This window comes from Sorex araneus, chromosome 5 (genome assembly GCF_027595985.1).
Source record: "Sorex araneus isolate mSorAra2 chromosome 5, mSorAra2.pri, whole genome shotgun sequence".
Classification (NCBI taxonomy): Eukaryota; Metazoa; Chordata; class Mammalia; order Eulipotyphla; family Soricidae; genus Sorex; species Sorex araneus.
In genome coordinates this window covers 129,521,798-129,542,999 of record NC_073306.1, presented here as the reverse complement: position 1 = coordinate 129,542,999, position 21,202 = coordinate 129,521,798, and the positions used below count along the sequence as shown (strand labels likewise).

The 21,202-nt window shown below is 62.3% G+C and overlaps 2 protein-coding genes across 3 annotated transcripts; one reads left to right on the top strand and one right to left on the bottom strand.

Moving 5' to 3' along the window:
• The first annotated feature begins 231 nt into the window (after positions 1-231).
• PLTP (phospholipid transfer protein) lies at positions 232-14,828 on the top strand. Of its 2 annotated transcripts, XM_055138711.1 has the most exons (16): positions 232-341; positions 880-990; positions 1,076-1,175; positions 2,857-2,985; positions 3,198-3,353; positions 5,882-5,945; positions 6,062-6,125; positions 7,901-7,992; positions 9,481-9,657; positions 9,745-9,804; positions 11,566-11,730; positions 11,826-11,893; positions 13,279-13,321; positions 13,419-13,482; positions 13,568-13,644; positions 14,400-14,828. In XM_055138711.1, exons 2-16 carry the CDS (start codon positions 891-893, stop codon positions 14,529-14,531), a joined length of 1,491 nt encoding a protein of 496 aa, XP_054994686.1. In that variant the 5' UTR covers positions 232-341; positions 880-890; the 3' UTR covers positions 14,532-14,828. The 2 variants fall into 2 exon arrangements, with proteins under 2 accessions (XP_054994686.1, XP_054994687.1); XM_055138712.1 differs by lacking the exons at positions 232-341; positions 1,076-1,175 and having other exon boundaries at positions 458-990.
• CTSA (cathepsin A) lies at positions 14,619-21,114 on the bottom strand. The gene is made up of 15 exons (XM_004618749.2): positions 20,995-21,114; positions 20,667-20,866; positions 20,457-20,568; positions 20,261-20,311; positions 20,081-20,167; positions 19,230-19,385; positions 18,876-18,967; positions 18,551-18,635; positions 17,909-18,000; positions 17,723-17,801; positions 17,502-17,641; positions 16,359-16,434; positions 15,437-15,526; positions 15,150-15,254; positions 14,619-15,035 (listed from the first exon to the last, which is right to left on the bottom strand). Exons 2-15 carry the CDS (start codon positions 20,864-20,866, stop codon positions 14,952-14,954), a joined length of 1,449 nt encoding a protein of 482 aa, XP_004618806.2. The 5' UTR covers positions 20,995-21,114; the 3' UTR covers positions 14,619-14,951.
• Between the last annotated feature and the right edge of the window lie 88 nt (positions 21,115-21,202).

The window sequence follows — 21,202 nt, the reverse complement described above, 5'->3', positions numbered from 1 at the left end:
GGACACACCGCAGGCGAGCAAGTGACTCGCCCAGGACCCTGCAGCGAGGGGCCAGGGCGGCGGGCACTGCCCGGGGGCCGCTCTCCCCCTCCGCGCGCCGGGCTCGGGGGGGCCCCCCACTCGTCTTGACAGCGGCCCGCCTGGTCACGGGGCTCGGGACGGCCCGCTCCACCCTCCGGGCGGCCAGCGACCCGCCCCGTCCGTCCCAGCCCCCGAGGGAGGAGGGGAGAGTGGGAGCGGGGAGGGGGGTCGGGGAGGCCGGCTCTATAAAGGCGGCGGGGCGCGCCGCCGCTCAGTCCCCGCCGCCGGATCCCCAGCGCGCCGGCCCCGGCGACCCCGCAGTGAGTGGCAGCCCCGGCCCCTCGGCGGCCGGGGTGCAGGGCGCTGAGCCGGGGTTGGGGTGGGGTGGGGTTGGCGGGGTGTGTGGGGGGAACCAGGCAGGATCCCCACGGCTGGGACTTTAGGACCCGGGAGTACGGGGTCGCGCCCGCGGCGCGTTTCCTCCGGCGCGAGACCTGGGAGACCGTGTGCCACCCCCCAGGAATGCGCGTGCGGCCGTAGCCATGGTAACGGGCCAGCCTCGCGCGCCCTCCGCGGAAGGAGAGGAAGGGGGGGCTCCTCGTCCCCCGGAGGGCCACCAGAGCGTCACATGGTGCTTGCACGAGGGAATCAAGGCTGCCCCTCCCTCGCGCGCGCGCCCCAGAGCCGCTGCGAGCCCGAGTCCCAGGCGGCTTCCCCTCCCTGAGCCTCAGTTTTTGCATCTGCCCCTTGGAAGCACTAGCACGGGGTGCCACCTCTCCGGAGTCCCCCTCTGCTGGCGAACGCCCGAGGCGTGGGTGTGAGCGGCCGGATGACCCCGCGGCCTCCCCCCACCCCCAGGCTGGCTCGCCATGGCCCTCTTCGCGACCCTCCTCCTAGCGCTGCTGGCGGGCGCTCGCGCAGAGCTCCCGGGCTGCAAGATCCGCATCACGTCCCAGGCGCTGGAGCTGGGTAAGGCCGGGCGGCGGGCTCGGGGCGTGGCGGGGAGGGCGCCCGGCCGTGGGCGCGGGAGTTACGGGTCCCACTGCCGCCTCAGTGAAGCAGGAGGGGCTGCGCTTTCTGGAGCAAGAGCTGGAGACCATCACCATCCCCGACCTGCGGGGCCGAGAGGGACACTTCTACTACAACATCTCCGAGTAAGGGGCGGGGCTCGAGAGCGCGGCGGGGCGGGGCCAACTCAGGGGGCGGGGCTCGAGAGCCGATGGCCGGGGCGTGGCCAAGGCCAGCGGGCGGGGCTCGAGAGCCGATGGCCGGGGCGTGGCCAAGTTCAGGGAGTGGGGCTCCAGAGTGGGGGGACGTCGCCAAACTTAGGGGGTGGGGCTAGAAAGTGTGATGGGGCGTGGCCAATCCCGGGGGTGGGCCTCGAGAGTGCGGCGTGGGTGTGGCCAAAATCAGGGGGTGGTGCGCCAGATGTGCTTGGGGCGTGGTAAATCCTAAGGGGTGGGGCTAGAGAGTGCCTGGGCGTGGCCAATCCCGGGGGTGGGCCTCGAGAGCGGTGGGGCGGGGCTAGGGGCGAAGCGGAGCCCAGACTGCGTCCCCTCGCTGAGGGCTCCGTGGGCAGGGCCCATCCTTTGCCTGCGGGAGGCTGGGGTTCACCCCCAGCACCAATAAGCCCCCCCTTTAGGAGGGACTTTCCACTCCCAGCACTTCTGGACGTGGCCCCAAACCGCAACAACTCCAAGAAAATGTAGGGGCCGGACTGCTACTAGGGCAGACTTGAGGGGTGGTTAGAAAAAAGACAGTGGCGGAGGGAAGGTGACAGTGGTGGTGGGATCGGTGTCGGGATAGTGAAGTCCTGTAACAGATCATCGTGAGCGACTTTGCAAACCACGGTGTTTAAATAAAGTGGGGGGGGGGGAAGGAAAAGAAAGTGTAGGGGCTGGAGAGAGTACAGCAGGTACACTTGGCCTTGCATGCGGCCGACTTGGGTTCAATCCCCGGGAATCTCCTATGGTCCCCCAGGCCCGCCAAGTGCGATTCCCGAGTGCTGAGCCGGGAGCACCGCCGGGCGAGCACCACCGGGCGTGGATCAGGAAGAGAGACAGAGAGACGGGGTGGGGGAGGGAGGCAGGGCAGGAAGGACGACATAGGGAGATGGAATCTGTGGGTTTGGGGTGCAAAGACCTGGACATTTTCTGTGGGTGAGAGTGGGGGGCCGAGGTCCGAGGCAGAGTGGAGAAGGTCGGGGGACAAATGTTCGACTTGTGATTTAGAATAAAGGGAAACCGGGCATCAGAGTCTTCACGGGACTCAGTTGAGGGCAGGCCCTTTGCCTTACGTGCAGCCCCCCCAGAGTGATCCCCAAGTACTCACTGCTGGGTGTGCGTCCCCAAATCATAGTAAATAAAACAAACGCCAGATCCGGCGGCCTCGGGGTGTGAGGGGAAGGAAGGTGCACCTAATAAGACTCAGGAGCTGGGGTGAGGGCTGGAGCCATAGCACAGCGCGTAGGGCGTTTGCCTTGCACGCGGCCAACCCGGGTTCGACTCCCAGCATCCCATATGGTCCCCTGAGCACCGCCAGGAGTAATTCTTGAGTGCATGAGCCAGGAGTAACCCCTGTGCATCACCGGGTGTAACCCCCCCCCAAAAAAAAAAAAAAGAGCTGGGGTGAAACTCCCATTTTTGGGGGTGTTTGGCTTTGGGCCGCCGCGTGGGGGCGCCGCAGGGCCGCTGGGGATGGAGCCCTGCCTGGCTCACGCTCACGGCGGGCGCTCGCGGGGGGCGTGGAGGGAAAAGCGCCTTCCAGCCGCCGCAGCTGCCCCCGAGGAGCGTCCTGCGGGGCGGGGCGCGGCGGCCTGACCGCGGGCTCCCGCAGGGTGCAGGTCACGGAGCTGCGGCTGACGTCCTCCGAGCTCCACTTCCAGCCCGCGCGGGAGCTGCTGCTGCACATCGCCAACGCCTCGCTGGGGCTGCGCTTCCGCAGGCAGCTGCTCTACTGGTTCCTGTGAGCCCCCCGGGGCGCGGGGGGCGCGGGGTCGCCCCAGGGCTCTCTCCCCGTGCGCGGGTCCTCAGCGCCGCGGGTCCCCGCAAGAGCAGGGGAAAATTGCAGAAGTCTTCAGGAGGGATCGGGTGCCCGGGAGCTGGGCGGTGGGTGTAGCCAAGACTCAGCTAAGCCCCGAAGGGGTGGTCAACACGAAGCATCCCCGCCCTTGGCAGCTATGACGGGGGCTACATCAACGCTTCTGCCGAGGGCCTGTCCATCCGCACGGGGCTGGAGCTCTCCAGGGACGCCACTGGCCGGATCCGCGTGTCCAATGTCTCCTGCCAGGCCTCTGTCGCCAGGATGCACGCGGCCTTTGGGGGCACCTTCAGGTAAGACATTGTCTTTTTTTTTTTTTTTTTTGCTTTATGGGTCACACCCTGTGATGCTCAGGGGTTACTCCTGGCTCATGCATGCACTCAGGAATTACTCCTGGCAGTGCTCCGGGGGACCCTATGGGATGCTGGGAATCCAACCTGGGTCGGATGTGTGCAAGGCAAACGCCCTCCCCGCTGTGCTATAGCTCCAGCCCCAGACTTTGTCAGTCTCTAGCAAATCCCTTTTAGAAGTTTTTTTTGGGGGGCCACACCTGGCAGTGCTCAGGGGTTACTCCTGCCTCTGTGCTCAGGAATCACTCAGGGGACCGTATGTGGTGCTGGTGATAGAACCCAGGTCTGCCAGGTGCATGGCAAGCGCCCTCTGACCCCAGAACCTTGCTTTCTTTTTAAAATTTAGTTTTTACTTTTTGGGTCTCACCCAGCAGTGCTCAGGGGTTACTCCTGACTCTGCACTCAGGAATCACTCCTGGTGGGCTTGGGGGAACCCTATGGGATGCCAGGGCCCGAACCCAGGTTGGTCATGTTCAAGGCAAGCACTCTACCTGCTGTACTGTTTTGGTTCCCAAACATATATATTTTTACAATACATTATGAGTAATGTATAATTACTCATTTTTGTTGAGTAAGCAAAATTACAAGGCGTTTCGAAGATGAAGTACAACCTGTATAAATATGTTTATATATAAATAAATCACCAAAATATTTAAGTAATACATAAACAATTTTATAATTACTGAGACATTTCTTTTTTTTTCTTTTCTTTTCTTTTTTGGCTTTTTGGGTCACACCTGGCAATGCACAGGGATTACTCCCGGCTCATGCGCTCAGGTATTAACTCCTGGCCGTGGTCAGGGGACCATATAGGATGCTGGGAATCGAACCTGGGTTGGCCATGTGCAAGACAAATGCCCTACCCGCTGTGCTATTACTCCCACCCCAAGACATTTCTTTTCAAAGCAATATAAATTAAGATTTTTGGGGGCTGGAGTAATAGCACAGTGGGTAGAGCATTTGCCTTGCCCACGGCCGACCTGAGTTCAATTCCGAGCATCCCATATGGTCCACTGAGCACCGCCAGGGGTAATTCCTGAGCCAGGCGTAACCCCTGTGCATCACCGGGTGTGATCCAGAAAGCAAAAAAAAAAAATAATTAAGATTCTTTCCCCCCATGATTCCTGATGGATATTCCTAGTCAGTATGACAGTCAGCATTTGTACATGACAAGAAAGAAGTTTCCTGAAAAAGATCATGTCTCCCAATTCAAATGAGAAAATTTCCCATGGTACAGCCATATGGGGCTGGAGCGATAGCACAGCGGGTAGGGCGTTTGCCTTGCACGCGGCCGACTCGGGTTCGATTCCTCTGCCCCTCTCGGAGAGCCCAGCAAGCTACTGAGAGTGTCCCGCCCGCACGGCGGAGCCTGGCAAGCTCCCCGGGGCGTATTCGATAGGCCAAAAACAGTAACGACAGGTCTCACAATGGAGACGTTACTGGTGCCCGCTCGAGCAAATCGATGAGCAACGGGACGACAGTGTGACAGTGCAGTGCAGTGTTACACTGTGAGAAGTCTTTGCGCCAATAGGTGTGAAACAGCCTCTGTGGACACAGGGTGGGCCGTTCTGGCCCATAATGAGTGACCGGCCCCTTGGGAAGAGCAGCTGTGTGCACAGCTGGACTCTCAGTACTGGCAGCTCTAGCTCCTGTAATGAAGCTCTTCCAGAAGTGGGGAGGGCGTAGGGTTTATTCTGGTGCCGGCATATTGTGGATTTACGGGCGGAGAGTGCTCGCTCAGCAGCCACTCCCGGCAGTGCTCACAGGACCATGAGGGGCTGAGGCCAGAACCCGGAGCTCCTGCATGCAGGGCATGTGCTGTAGCCTCTGAGCCAGCTCTCCAGTCCTGAAGTTTCGGTGTCCCCACAAAGCGCGTGCTCCAGGACCCCCAAAGGAGCTCAGAGAACAGAGACGAAACACCACGAAGATACTGAGGGATTCACACACAGGCAATCTGGGAAGACTCCCTGAAGGAAGAGGCATCGGATCCCAAACGGGGAAAGGCAGAGCAGGAGCACTGAGCGGGCCAGAGGGCAGGAGTGAGCACCTAGAGGGGCTGCTCCGTGCAGGCTCCCTGGGGACTGGCCTTCAGAATGGTCTGAAGTGAGGATTTGGACCCAAATCGTGGAAAACCCCACAGAGGCATTAGTGACTCAGGCTGAAGCTGAGGGGTTCCCTGTCTCTGGGCCTGGACTGGGCTGGGCATGGAGGGGTGGCTGGCCTCACTGGCCTCTCCTCTCCTCTCTCCACCCCTTCCCATTTTCTCTCCCCTTCCCCTTCCCCTCTGCTGTCCTCCCTTCCCTCTCCTTCCCCTCTCTTCTCCTCCCCTCCCCTCCCCTTCCCTCTCTTTCCCTCCTCTCCCTCCCCTCCCTCTCCTTCCCTCTTTCCCCCTCCCCTCCCCTTCCCTGTCTTTGGCCCCCTCCTTTCCTTTCCCCTGCCCCCTCCCCTCCCCTCTCCTCTCCCCCTTGCAGGAAACTGTACGAAATCCTCTCCTCATTCATCACCTCGGGAATGCGCTTCCTCCTCAACCAACAGGTGCGTCCATGGCAGGGGACGGGGGTCAGTCTGGGACAGTCCATGGCAGGGGACGGGGCGGTCAGTCGAGGACAGTGCCCTCTGGGGAAGGCCCTGACCCTGCTCCTCACACCTAGATCTGCCCGGTGCTCTTCCATGCCGGCACGGTGCTGCTCAACTCGCTCCTGGAAACGGTGCCTGGTGAGTGGGCACTGGGGGCGGCGGGCAGGCTCTGCGCCAGGCAGGGGGGTGAGAGGGCGGGGGGGGGGGGCTCAGCTGGCGGGCAGCAGCAGACGAGCACCCCCCAAGCTCAGCTGTGGAAGAGCCCTGGGCCCCCAGACAGCCCTAGAAAGTTCTCTCAGGCTTGCCTGGTTGAGTCCCTTCGAGACAGCTGTGAGTGTGGCCAGGGGGTAGTGGTCAGCTCCCTGGTGTCCATGGCCCGGTGCTCGTTTTCTGATGCTTAGTTTACGTGTGTTTTTCCTCTGCCCAGGCTGTGTCAACTTAATTTTTTTTGTTTGGTTTTGGTCTTGGTTTTTTTTTTCTTTTTATTAAAAAAATTTTTTTTAGATTTTAATGTAATTAATTTATTTTGCTTTTTGGGTCATATCCAGCGATGCTCAGGGGTTACTCCTGACTCTGTGCTCAGGAATTACTCCTGGCGGTGCTTGGGGGACCGTATGGGATGCTGGGGATTGAACCCGGATCAGCCGCTTGTAAGGCAAAATGCCCTCCCCATTTGTACTATTGCTTCGGCCCCAGAGATAGAACACAGTTATGCTCTCATTTACCCTTTTTTTTTCCTTTGCTTTTTGGGTCACACCCAGTGATACTCAGGGGTTACTTCTGGCTCTGCACTCAGGAATCACTCCCGGTGTCCAGGGAACCCGGAATCGAACCCGGGTTGAGCGCACGCCGGGCAAATGCCCTACCCGCTGTGCTATTGCTCCGAGCTGTTTTTTATTTTTTTGCTTTGCTTTTTGGGTCACACCCAGTGATACTCAGGGGTTACTCCTAAGTATCCAGGAGGGGGCTCATGCACTCAGGAATCACTCCTGGCGGTGCTCGGGGACCATACTACCAGCTATGCTATCACTTCAGCCTGGGTTTTGTTTTGTTTCGTTTCGTTTCGTTGGTGGAGCCACACCTGGTGCTCGGGGGACCATATGGGATGACAGGGATCGAACCTGGGTGGGCCACATACAAGGCAGACGCCTTCCCCACTGTGCTATGGCTCTGCCCCCCAGGCTGTGCCAGCTCTGAAGTGAGGCTCCGCAGCTCACAGGCAGGGCACGGAGGGTCGAGGAGGTGGGTGGCACCAGAGAGCGATGCTGTGACCATCTCATTCACTGGACTGGCCCGAGTGTGGGGGGAGAGGGCCTGCCTTGCATGTGGCTGACCAAGGTTTGGTCCCCAGCACCCCCTGCGGTCCCCCAAGCCCCACCAGGTGCGCTCAGAGTCAGGAGTAAGCTCTGAGTACTGCCTGGTGTGGCCCCAAAACAAAACCGAAAGAGTATTACTATTCCCCCCCCCTTTTTTCTGCCACGCCCAGCCGTGCTCAGGGCTTACTCCTAGCTTTGTGCTCAGGGGTGGCTCCTGGTGGTTTGAGGGACCATATGGGGTATAGGGAATTGAACCCGGGTCAGCCATATGCAAGCAAGGCAAGCACCCTACCCATTGTATTATCTTTTTTTCTTTTTTTGGGTCACACCCATTGATGCTCAGGGGTTACTCCTGGCTCTGCACTCCGGAATAAATCCTGGTGGTGCTCAGGGGACCATATGGGGTGCCGGGGCTTGAACCCAAGTCGGCCGTGTGCAAAGCAAACGCCCTACCCGCTGCGCTATTGCTCTGGCTCCTGTACTATCTTTCTGGCCCCATGCTAGTCCCCTTTTATGGGTGACAAGCTGAGGCCCAGAGAGGCTGAGCACCTCACTCAGCATCACACAGCTCTGAGTGATGTCTGCCCCTCCCCGCAGTGCGCAGTCCCGTGGACCGGCACGTGGGCATCGACTACTCCCTCCTGAAGGACCCGGTGGTCTCTGCCAGCAACCTGGACATGGATTTCCGGGTAAGCTCTCCTGTTGGTGTGCCCCGTCTGACCTAGCCGGCTCCCTCTCCCTCCCCTGCATGGCGTGTCTGGGGGAGGTGCGCCCAGGAACACTCGGGAGCTGGGCCAGGAGCATGTGGTGCGACACTGACCCTGGCCTCCCGCCCGCCTGCCAAGCTGGTGCCCGAGCGCTCGAGTCCCCTCCCCGCCCCGCGCTGCCCGTTTACCTTCCACCACTGGGCTCTGCGTTTGGGGTTTGGGTCCCCACCCTCCCATGCTCAGGGTTTATTCCTGGCAGGACTTGGGACCCTATGGGGATGCCCGGGATCGAACCCCGGTCGGCCGCATGCAAGGCAAGCGCCCTCCCCGCTGTGCTAGGGCTCCAGCCCCTCAGGGCTCTGCAGAGGTCACTCCCTTGCAAGAAACGATCAACTTGCAGAACTCGGGTCACCCGCCTTGGTCCTCCTTGGTGTGGCCCTGTCTTTCTTCTTTTTTTTTTTTTCTTTTTGGGTCATACCCGGCGAGATGTTCAGGGGTTACTCTTGGCTCTGCCTCAGGAATTACGCCTGGCGGTGCTCAGGGACCATATGGGATGCTGGGAATCGAACCCGGGTCGGCCACGTGCAAAGCAAACGCCATACCCGCTGCACTATCTCTCCAGCCCCTGGCCCCATCTTTCTTTTTTTTTTTTTGGCCCCGTCTTTCTGACTTTATGCTACTCCTTTTCCTGACCTGCCCCCTCTCGGGTCCCAGGACCTTTGCTCATGCTGTGCCTGTCCCTGTCTCCCAGAAGCTGCTGCTTGCATGATCCCATTTTCTCACTGACCACCTTAGCTGCGGTAACACTGACAGTGACCACCGTAGCTGCAGGACCCGAAGCACGTGGCTTAAAAGCCTCTCTGTCTCCTCATACTCTTTGCATGGGAGCGTGGCCGGGAGACCTGCCTCGGCGTCAGAGGGAGAGCTCCTCGCACGGGGTGCAAGCCTTGCACGCGGGAGGCTCGGGATAGAGTCCCTGGGCACCCCCGAGTGACACGAGCATGGTGCCCGGAGTAGCCTCTGAGCACTGACCCCAACCCACCCTGGGCACCCCCGAGTGACACGAGCATGGTGCCCGGAATAGCCTCTGAGCACTGACCCCAACCCACCCTGGGCACCCCCGAGTGACACGAGCATGGTGCCCGGAATAGCCTCTGAGCACTGACCCCATCCCATCTCCCCAACCCCAAACGTAAAAGAAGGTGTGTCTCTGGGGTGGACTCTGGGGCCAAGGAACGGGGCTATGGCCAGGACACAGACACTCGGGCCGTCCCGCCCCTGAGCAGTGACGGCCACTGACACTGCAGGGCCCGGCCTCCCATCTCCGGCCGGCCGGGGTCGCTCCGGTCACCCTCGCCCGGCTTTGTGCACGTGTGGCTCCTGCACGGGCGGCCTCGGGCCCTGCTGCCCCGCTCACCCGGTGCCCAGTGCTGGCTGCCACCCGGTCCCCTGACCCTGCCCGCCCCCCAGGGCTCCTTCTTCCCCCTGGCGGAGGAGGCCTGGAGCCTGCGCAACCAGGCCGTGGAGCCGCAGCTGCAGGAGGAGGAGCGCATGGTGTACGTGGCCTTCTCCGAGCACTTCTTCGACTCGGCCTTGGAGAGCTACTTCCGGGCGGGGGCCCTGAAGCTGTCGCTGGTGGGGGACAAGGTACGGCCGGAGCTGCCCGGGGGAGGCTAGGGGGGGGGAGGCTGTGCCCACCCAATGCCGCCGCCTCACCCCGACGGCCCCGTGCAGGTGCCCCACGACCTGGACATGCTGCTGAGGGCGTCCTACATCGGGAGCATCGTCCTGCTGGTGAGTGCTGGCAGGGGCACCCGCAACTCGGGGGCGGGCACACGCCTGCACCTCGGGGTGGGTCCCGGGGGACAGAGGGTCCCAAACGTCTTTGACTTATTTCCTCCTTTTCAGGGAAAAAAAAATATAGGGACAGTCCAGAGCGGAAGTACAGTGGGTGGGATGCCCAGCCGGGCTCCGTCCCCAGCACCCCACATACGGGCCCCTGAGTCCCCCCAGGAGTGATCCCTGAGCACAGAGTCAGGAGTAAGCCCTGAGCACCTCTGGGTGTGACCCTCCCCCCCCAAAAAAAGATAAAAACCAGAATAGAAGGGCTCAGTAAGCCCCCGCCCCCCCAATCTACTTTCTCTAAGTGAACTAGAAAGCAAGCGCCCCCCCCCCGCCCAAATCATACCGAAGGCTACTATGTCCCTGCAGCCAGCCACCATTCCACTGTCCCTGGGGGCAACAGTACCACCCACTTTGGCAGACACTGGTGTAGACAGATGGCCGGGTCCCACGTGTCCCCACGGCAGGCGTGTTTACACGTCTCCTCCTGGAGCTGGGGGTTCACTGCAACGTATTTACGCTTATTTCCTCTTGTTCCGGGTGTGTGTGTGTGTGTGTGTGCTCGGATGTGTGTGTGCGCGGGTGTGTGTGTGCTTGGGTGTGTGTGCGCGCGCGTGTGTGTGTGTGTGTGTGTGTGTCGCGGGAGCAGTGCTCACTGAAGGATTCAGACCCGGCTCAATTCTGTCCGTCCGTCCAGAGCTGGATCTGAACGTGGGCTGGACCTGGGTGATTCTCTGTGAGCACACGGGGCTTCTCTCCGCCCTCCCTCGCGGGGCTGTCACGAGGATGAAAGAAAATGAAAGTGTAGAGGCAGTAACACGGCAGCCGGGAGAGGCAGGGCTCGGAAGCCACAAGTACAGCGGGGAGGGCGTCTGCCGGGAACCCAGCCTGGGTTCGACCCCTGGCACCCCGTCTGGTTCTCCCAAGCCCGCCAGGGTGTGGTCCCTGGGCGCAGAGCCCGGAGTAAGCCCTGAGCACCGTGGGTGGGGCCCAAAAGACAAAAGGAGGGGCTGGAGCGACAGCACAGCGGGTAGGGCATTTGCCTTGCACGTGGTCGACCCGAGTTCGAGTCCCAGCATCCCACAGGGTGTTCTGAGCAGAGCCAGGAGTAACCCCTGAGCATCACCGGGTGTGACCCAAAAGGAAAAAAAAAAAGACAAAAGGAAAAAGAAAAAAATAAAAACCACAAGCTGCCATGCCGCTCCTCTCCTCATGAACTCTGCAGCCCAGTGACCTAGTTCGTCGTCTGGGTCTTGCCCTGGTTACGTCACCAAGCAGTGGCTTGACCTGTCTGTGCCTGGATTTCCCCATCTCAAAAAAATGAGTATGCTGGGGTCGGAGTTTGCCTTGCACAGGGCCAGCCCCAGTTCAATTCCCAGCATCCCATATGGTCCCCTATGTCCCGCCAGGAGTGATCCCTGAGCACAGAGCCAGGAGTAAGCCCTGAGTATCAGCGGGTGTGGCCTCTACATCCCCTCCAAAAAAAAAGGTCCGTCTCCCTCTGGGAAGAGACCCCTAAGCACCAAGTCGGCCCGAGAACAAAGAGGAAAAGCAGGAAGAGAAGGGTGGAGGGATTCTCAGAAACAGCCACTGGTGCGAGTGCAATGAGGCTTTCTGCTGCCCCTCGGGGGCGGGCGGGGGCGTGGAGGGGGTAACTGGCCTTCCTCCTCCCGGGCTTCTGAGTGACCGGCGCGGGGGGTGGGCTGTCCCCAGACCCCTGCAGTGATCAACTCCCCGCTGAAGCTGGAGCTGCGGGTCACGGAGCCCCCGCGCTGCACCATCAAGCCCACGGGCACCACCGTCGCGGTCACGGCCACCGTCACCATCGCCCTGGTCCCGTCCAACCAGACCGAGGTCCAGCTGTCCAGCATGATCATGGTGCGGGCATCACAGCGGGGGCTGCCGAGGGCCGGGGTGGGGGCGCCCGCTGCCCTCGGGTAACCCAGCCGTCCCTCCCCGCCCCGTGTGTGCAGGACGCGCGGCTCAGCGCCAAGATGGCCTTGCGCGGGAAGGCCCTGCGCGCGCAGCTGGACCTCCGCAGGTAGGTGGGCGGGTCCCCCAGCACCCGGGGGGATGGGGGTGGGCTCAGGAGCCAAAAGCTACCGGGCTGGCAGGGGGTGTCTTGGCAAATGCCTTGTTGGCTCTGGGCTATGCCCGGGGGTTGTTCCTGGCTCAGGTTCTGCGTGCTCGGTGCTTAGGAATCAGTTCTGGTGGTGCTGGGGGCCCCTACGGGATGCCAGGGGCCGAATCCCAGGCACCACGTGCAAGGGAGTGGCCCCGTGGGCAGTACTCTCCGGCCTGATGGCGAGTGTAACCTGCTGCCACCAGGAGGCCGGGGAGTCAAACAGTCCCACTGTGTATGTCCACTGCGAGGTCAGGGCGGGGAGAGGAGCCAGGGGGCTGGACCACGCGCTTGGCACTTGCGATTCCCGGGTTTGGCCCCCCCAAGCACCATCGTGCTCAGAAAGGAGCAGAGGAAAGAACTCAGGTGCCAGCAGAAAATGCCCGGCTTAGTTTTGTGATCTCGAGCCTCGAGGCCTAGCTCTGTTTTTTCAAGCTCCAGGTGAACATAGCATCCACGTTCTAGAGCTGCCAGTACTGCCCGATTATCAGCCACAGGGGGCAGTCCCAGTCACGTTCTCTTTCCTCCATGTCCTGGCCTCCACCTTCCTACATCCGCCTGGATCTGGTGGTTACTGCTCGGCCAGGCAGACACAGAATTCTACTGTTCGGTTGGACACCTGTTCTCAGAGTTTCAATTAAAAAACAAAGGGTTAAGTGAGAAAATACGGGATAGTGGTTCAAGGTCTCTGTGGTGGGACGGGGCTGGAGCGATAGCACAGCGGTAGGGCATTCGCCTTTCACGCAGCTGACCCGTGTTCGATTCCTCCGTCCCTCTCGGAGAGCCCGGCAAGCTACCGAGAGTATCGCACCCGCACGGCAGAGCCTGACAAGCTCCCCGTGGCGTATTCGATATGCCAAAAACAGTAACAACAAGTGTCACAATGAGAGACGTTACTGGTGCCCGCTCAAACAAATCGATGAGCAACGGGATGACAGTGACCATGATATTGGTGGGACAGGATAGACTGAGTCTACACGGAGGGGCTGGGCAGGGCGCTTGCCTTACGGGGGGCAGACCTGGGTTCGATCTCTGGCACCATACAGACTTTAGTTTGATCTCTGGCACCACCGAGGGTTCCCCAGCCCCATCAGGAGTGATCTGAGCACAGAGCAAAGAGTAAGGTCTGAGCACCACTGGTGTGGCCCCAAAGCAAAGAGAGCCAAGGAGGCGGGAAATGACTGTCCCAAGGCTCTACACCAGCTAAGACCAACTCGGGGGCCCTGGGGTGGAGGCACCACATGGGGGAGGGGGGATCTGGGGGGAGGGTCGCTTCCAGGGCACGTCTCTCTCTCTCTGCACAGGTTCCGAATCTACTCGAACCAGTCTACACTGGAGTCGCTGGCCGTGAGTGGGGAACAGATGGCGGGGGCGGGGGTGAGGGTCCGGGGAGGGTGGGGGGTGCAGCCCAGGGAGACCCTGACCTTGCTTGTCCCCCTCCCAGCTGATCCCGCTGCAGGCACCGCTGAAGACCTTGCTGCAGATCGGGGTGATGCCCATGCTGAATGGTAGGGCTGGGGGGGCGGTGGGGCGGGGGCAGCAGAGGGCAGGCGGCCACCGTACCTGGGCTGAGTGGGCTTTCATACCCCACAGAGCGGACGTGGCGTGGCGTGCAGATCCCCCTCCCCGAGGGCATCAACTTTGTCCGCGAGGTGGTGACGAACCACGCGGTGAGTGGGGGTGACCGGGAGGGACCCCCCCTGCCCCCAGGGCGCCCGTGCCTGCCTCCCAGCTCCTTCCCACCGGGCCCTGGACACCCGCCATGCCGCCCCAATCTTTCCCATCTTGGCTAAGAGGACGCTCCCTCCCCTCCGGAGGACCCCCTTGAGCACAAAGGCCGATTCTTCTACCTTTATCTTAGCACCCTGTGTTTTCTTTTTGGGTCACACCCGGCGATGCTCAGGGGTTACTCCTGGCGGTGCTCAGGGAACCATAAGGGATGCCGGGAATTGAACCTGGGTCAGCTGCGTGCAAGGCAAACGCCCCTATCCGCTGTGCTATCACTCCAGCCCTATTTTAGCACCCTTTACACAATGTTTTTTTTTTTTCTCTTTTGGGTCACACCCAGTGATGCACGGGGGTTACTCCTGGCTCTGCACTCAGGAATTATTCCTGGTGGTGCTTGGGGGACCCTTTGGGATGCTGGGAATTGGACCCGGGTTGGCTGCGTGCAAGGCAAACGCCCTCCCTGCTGTGCTATCGCTCCAGCTCCAGTCATTTACATAGAGTTTAAATGACTACTTAGCGGGCCAGAGAGGGAGTAGAGCGGGGAGGGCACTTGCCTTGCCTGTGGCTGAGCCGAGTTCGATCCCTGCCACCACTAGTGCTCCCCTGAGCCCCACCGGGAACCATTTCTGACTTCTGGAGTGAGGGTCCCCTTGAGGTCTGGCGTCAGTGACGGAATCCCCTCTCTGCCCTCGCACAGGGCTATCTGACCATCGGGGCTGACCTCCACTTTGCCAAAGGGCTACGAGAGGTGATCGAGAAGAACCGGCCCGCTGGCCCCAGGGACCCCAGGACCTCCAGTACCCTTCCACCATCCGCGGCCGCTGCCTAAGCCCTCCCCGGCCCTGGGCAGCCGCGTCAGTCAGGACTGCACTTCCTCCCCATCACCTCCCCACCCGGGGCCGCGAGAAGACAGAGGTTTAACCTGGACCCAATTTAATTCCATAATCAGTCTGGCCAGCCGGCCCCCCCAGTCCGGCCGTCTCCTTCCCTGGGGCTGTCCTGAGCTACTGTCCTCCTGGGACTCTTCAGTATGTTCTAGAAGCAGCAGGAGGCGGGGGTGGGGGGCAGCCCCTGGGCCCCCCGATCCATCCCCGGCTGTCAGGAATAAAGTGCGGGTTTCCCCGGAGCTGTCTGAGGCACTGGGGTGCAGGGGGCGGGGGCGGGGGGCGCAGCTCTGGAAGCGGGGCCGGCCTGCAGGCGCGGCGGCGGCGTACAAAAGCGCCTCCTCTGGGGCAGGGCGCGGCTGGCCTCAGTATGGCTCCTTGTTCAGGAAGCGGGAGAACATTGTGAAGGCGGCCTGAGGCTTGTCCGTGGGGACCATGTGTCCGGCACCCTGAGGAGCAAAGCTTCATGAGGCCTGCCCCGCCCACTCCCCAGCCCTCGCCCCGCCCACTCCGCTAGCCCCGCCCACCCCGCCAGCTCCACCCACTCAGCCAGCCCCGCCCACCTTGATGGTGAGGAAGGAGATGTTGGAGAACTCTTTGACGAAGCCACCGATCTGCTCCCCGCTGTCCCCGTAGTCCACGAGCCAGGGCCGCCGCTGGACCTCCATCTGGCCCCGCAGCGAGACTGAGCAGGGGTCGGGACCCCGCCTTCCCCCCCACACCCGCCTCCCTGCTGAGAGACCTCAGAGCCTGAACTACTCCAGGTCTGTCCCGAGCCAAGCCTCTGGGCCCCCTCCACCCCCGCCCTGGGCTCCCGCCGCCCAGCCTCGGCCCGCGGCCACCGACCCACCTTCTGGTTGAGGGAGTCCACGAACCACTCATCCCCCAGGAAGTTGCAGGCCATGTCCACATCCCCGTTGTACAGCAGGATCCGGTATTTCTGCAGCAGGACCAGAGCAAACCCAGGGGTTCTAGGATGAGCCCAGCCTGGGCCCTGGGCCAAGCTCCCCGCAAGCGGAGTCCAGGCGCCCAGGCGGACAGCCTGAGCCAGGAAACGCAGGCATGCTGCCGGCTTCCTCTGTGCCCAGTGCTCTGTAAGTGCTTTATCCACGTGGAACTTTTTTGGGGGGGTGACGGGGGAGTAGAGAGGGCAGCTACTCCCAGCTCATGGCTTGAGGGTCATGCAAGGCTCTCCGAGAAGCCCGTGGCACCTGCCAGCCTCCTGCTGCCAGGGAGATCCCATCTTTAGCCCAGTCGAGTGTCCAATGGTTGAGATCCTTGCCTGGAGTCTTCACATGGCCAGCAAAGGCACTTGCACCCAGAACACCCGACCTCAGAGGGCACGTGCTGGCCACTAGCCCCTACCCAGCTCCCGCCCGCCCCGAACCTCCTGGGACTTAATCCAGGTAGATTCTCAACTTATTTTTGTTGTTGTTGTTGTTGTTTGTTTTTTTGGCTCCACACCCAGCAATGCTCAGGGCTTACTCCTGGCTCTGTGCTCAGGGATGACTCTGAGCGGGGTGGGGGGGCCCATATGGGGTGCCCTGCCCGCTGTGCTCTCTCCAGCCCATCCACAGCACATTCTGCCCCTCCTCACCCTCAAGGCTGCCTGGCTGCGCTGAACCCTCTGTGCGCTCCAGGAAAGCACCACGGGGCCGGCCAGAGCTCAGGGAAAGCTCACAAACGGGAGTTTCCAATTTCCAAGCCCCTGTTCACAGGGTGCCCTCCAGGGCCCCCCACCACCCCCCGCTGGCCCGGCTGCCCGAACCCACCTGCGTGGTGAGCAGCTTGAGGTACTGTGTGTTCATGCTTTGGTACAGACGGCGGTACTGCAGGTTCACCAGGAAGCTGCGGGAGCAAAGTGGGGGGAGGGTGTGGGTGGGTGGGCGTCGGACAGGGAGGGGGGATAAAGACCAGATGGGGATCCCGAGAAATGATCCAGGCATTCAGGCATTTGCCTTGTGCCTTGCTGCTTGCTGACCCGGGTTCAGTCCCTGGCGTTGCTGGGCGTGGCCCCAAACCAAAACACATAAACAGGATCAGGGACAGGGAGAGGGAGGGGGGAGATGGGTCGAAGGGTGGAGCACAGGCTTAGCATGAGGAAGGCCCCGGTTCGATCCCCGGCACCAGATGGTCCCCACAGGTGACTCCTGAGCACCAAGCTGGGAACAGCCCTTGACAGCAGAAAAAAAGCCAGGCTGCAACCTGGGGGGGTTGGGGGAGATGGACCGGACACCTTCCTTGGAAAGGTTAGGGACACTTCCTGGTGGCTATGATGAGTGGGGTGCAAATGGGGGCCACGTAGTACCTAGGGGTCAGCGGGTGTGAACCCAGCTGTCAACAGAGGGTGTGGAGAGCTGCAATTGCTCCTGCATACCGCTGGGTGTGGCCCCAAACAAAGTGGTTTTTGTTTATTTATCCTGTCCTGTGGCCACACCCAGCAGTGCTCAGGGCTTGCCCTGCTCTCAGGAATCACTCCTGCTGGTGCTCAGGGGGATGCTATGGGTGGGCGGCCAGAGACTGGACCCGGGTGGGCTATGACCTGCAGGACTCTTGCTCTGGGCACCTTCCCTGAGCCCTGTCTTAAAGGAACGGAGGGTCTGGGGATGTGCTGGAGGCTCAGTGGCCGGGCAGGGGCGTGCTTTGCACGCACGCAACCCTGGGCTCCATCCCCAGCAAAAAAACAAACAAAAAAAGAGGAACTGGTAAACAGCCCCACGTGACGTGATGGCGGGAAGACCCAGGGAAGCTCTCCAGTGCTCATGAGCCCCCGTGCCTTCCAGCTCACTCGTGCACATCCCAGTGGGCCAATCCCGCGCCCCCCAGCCCTCCCCCATCGCTTGCACACGTCCCCGCGAACCTCAGCTCCCTGGCACACGTGCCCGCGGCCCCGCCCGCCCGTGACCCCAGCTCACTTGCACATGTCCCAGCGGGGCAGCTGCTCCGGGATGTGGAGCGCCTTCCGCACATATGGGTTGTTGAGGTAGGTGGAGGGGGCCGTGGTGTTGGTGCAGGGGGGGTCCATGCGCACCCTCTCCCCGGAGCGCAGCAGGGCCTGGGGACACGTGGGATCAGGATCTGGGCCTAACCGCCCTGCTGGGACAGGGGGCGGCGGGGGAGGGGTGGGAGTGCAGACCTGATGCCACACCCTCTTCAGCGGCAGGCGAGTGAAGATGTTGCCCAAGTCCTGCACCACCACGGCGTCCTTCTCGTACCTGAGCGCAAGCGAGGGGTGGGGAGGGGGGGAGAGCGGTGGTCAGGGCCTCCGGAGTTGGGGTTGCTCTGGGGGGGGGGGCGCAGACACGGCGGCAGGGGGGCCTACCTCACGTGGCCGGGCACGCCCCCGGCACACGGGGCGTAGAGATTGTAGATGTTGAGGCCAGAGCTGCCCACGATGCGGGACACTTCCTGCAGCTGCAAGGACAGAGCAGGCCACCAGGCTGACCCCCGTCACTTACCACGAGGCCAATCGTGCACCCACTTCCCCTTACAGCACCACCCCACCCCCAGCCTTCCCCACGGGAGACAGCTCAGTGGGAGGCCATGGCGGGGCCCGTCCGAAGGCCACCACTGCCACTTCCTTGTGCCTGGCCCTGAGGAACCCTGACGGTCAAATGGGCAGTGCCCGGCCCACAGCTCTGGGGAGCTAGTACAGCAGGGAGGGCATTTGCCTCGTTAATGGCCGACCCAAGTTCGATCCCCAGTATCCCATACGGTCCTCACCCCCCCAAGCCCACCAGGACTAATTCCTGAGTGCAGAGCCAGGAGTACTTGCTGAGCACTTGCCGGTGTGGCCCCCAAACAGAGATGCTAAGAAAGTCACAGGAGGGGGTAATGGGCACTGTGGGGGCATGGCCAGGGGATGGCAAAGGACACAAAGGTGCAGGATGGGATGCAAATGGCAGGGGGACACAGACGCCGCCCACGTCCCCCGGGGTGGGGGTGATGTGGGGAAGAGCCTCACACTGGCCACGCATTCCTGATCCTTGTTGTCGTAGAAGTTACACTTGTTCTGAGAGCAGCAGTGGGTCTGCAGGGAAGACCAGAGCCTGCAAGAGGCCAGGACGCACGCGCTGAATGAAGCCCACGGCGGGCCGGCTGGACCCCTCGCCCGGTGCCAGGGCACTGCCCGATGCCCTCTATGCCCACCAATCTCGATGACTCTGCCTTGGCCTCCAGGCACCAAATTCTCCCAGGAACTCCAGCCCCCGCCTCGGGCACCTAATCTGGGCAGAACCCGGGGGGCAGACCGGACCCGCTCCACCCGGGGGGTTGCCCACCGGCCGTACCTGTTCCCCAGAAGGCCGTGGTAGTAGGCGAAATACACCAGCGAGTTGTCATTCTGCTCGTAGGAAGAGAGTCCGTTGCCCACGGCCAGTCCCTGTGAACAGTTGGGGTGCTCAGCTCCTCTCGGGGGAGAGAAGGCGCCTCCCGCGACCTCCACCCTGACCTCCAGCCATCCGGAAGCCGAAACCCTGGTTGGTTTGCGGGGGAGGAGGTGGGGGAGGTCACTCGAAGACTAGTGCTGGGAGGTGGGTCAGAGAAGGGCCTGCCAGGGCTCTGTGACCGTGAGGCTGGGTGCCGGGAGGGCCTGGGGCCAAGCTGGCCACCTCCCTCACCAGCAGGCTTCCTTGCCTCCTCACCTGCAGGTTCATGCTGGGGTCCTGCATGGCCAGCACAGCCAGGGTGGGGATGTAGATGCCGGCGTAGCTCTCTCCTGTCAGGAAAAGCGCGTTGTCCTTGTACTCCGGGAAGAGGCGGAAGAAATCTTGAAGGGCCTCAAAGTTGCTCTGGGCAACCTGGGGGTGGGCAGGGGAGAGGGGATCAGGGGGTTCTGGGTGGCCTGGGGTGGGACAGGGGGAATCGGAGGACCCTGGGGAGCCCGGGGCGGGCCGGAGAGGGAATCAGGGCTTTGATATCTGAGCCGCACAGAACCTCAGAGAGATCAACACCAGGCGCCGCTCTCGATGTCAGGGGCAGCGCTTTGGCCAAGAGCCCCACACAGGGCCTGGAACTGGCCCAAACAGTGACACACACCAGCCTCCACGGCGGGCCTGGAACAGTCCCAGTCTCTCTCTCTTTCCCTCTCTCTCTCTCTCTCTCTCTCTCTCTCTCTCTCTCTCTCTCTCTCTCTCTCTCTCTCTCTCTCTCTCTCTCTCACACACACACACACACACACACACACACACCAGACTTACCTTGTAGTCATTGGTGGAATAGGAGAAACACACACACACATACACACACACCAGACTTACCTTGTAGTCATTGGTGGAATAGGAGAAACACACACACACACACACACACACACACACACACCAGACTTACCTCGGAGTCATTGGTGAATAGGAGATACACACACACACACACACACACACACCCCAGACTTACCTTGGAGTCACTGGTGAATAGGAGAAACACACACACACAAAGCACACACACACACACACACACACACAGAGCACACAGAGAGCGCGCACGCACACACACTTACCTCGGAGTCATTGGTGGCATAAACCTTGTCGCTGGAATAGGAGAAGCCCACCCCGGCGGGGGACTCGAGGTACAGCATGTTGGCGATCTAGAGGGAGTGGAGCGGCAGGAACTTGAAGCGGCCCCCCCAGGCGCCCAGGCCCCCCTCCCCGTCCTGCAGGACCCCGCAGCGCCCCCGTACCAGGTTCCAGGAATAGGGGTTGTACTCCAGGGTGACGCCATCCGGCTGCACCTGCGGAGGGGGACGGGCTGGTGAGAGGGACGGGGGAACCGTGCCTGGCTGACACCCGGGCGGCCCCCGGGGAGGCGAGAGCGCGGCGGCGGCGGGGGGTGGGGTGGAGAAGGGGCCACCCCGTGCCCCGGCCGCCCGCACGCACCAGGAAGGGGCCGTGCTCGGTGAGGAAGCCGTCCAGCGAGCTGCAGCCGGGCCCGCCGTTGAGCCAGAGCACCAAGGGGCTACGCTGGGGGTCCTTCTGGGACTCCACAAACCTGGGGGAGAGGGGGATCGGCGCTCAGGGGCCGAGGTTCCCGCGGTGGGGGGGGTCCTGGGGCAGCCCCCCACCACCCCGCCCGCCCAGAGTGCAGACCAGTAGTGCAGCCTCTTGGAGCCCGAGCCCCGGAGGTAGCCCGAGTACTGGCGGAAGGCGGGCTGCTTGGCCAGCCCGGGCAGGCTCCGGATCTCGTCCCGCGCGGGGGCGGCCTGGCCGCGGCGCGCGCAGCACAGCAGCAGCAGCGGCAGCAGCAGCAGCAGCAGCCGGGTCGGCGGCGTCGGCTCGGCTCGGACCATCTGCGCGGGCGGGAGGGGCGGGCGTGAGCGGATCGCGGCGCTCGGGGGCCGCCGCGGGGCGCCCGGCCCGGGGGCCGCGCGCGCGGGGCAGCCCGGGGACCCCCGCCGGCCGCCGGAGCGCCCCTCACCTCTGCGCCCGCGCGTCCTTGCACTCTAGGAGGTGCCCGGGGGACGGGAAGTCATGTGGACTCGGGGTCACGTGGGCGCGGGCACCACGTGACCGGCTCGCCCAGCGAGGGGACCCCCTCCTCCTCCTCCTCCCTCCCGGTCTTCGCGGGGGCGGGGGGGGGAGGAGCTGGCGGGGACCGAGGCGGGTCAGGGCCCGCGGCGACCCAG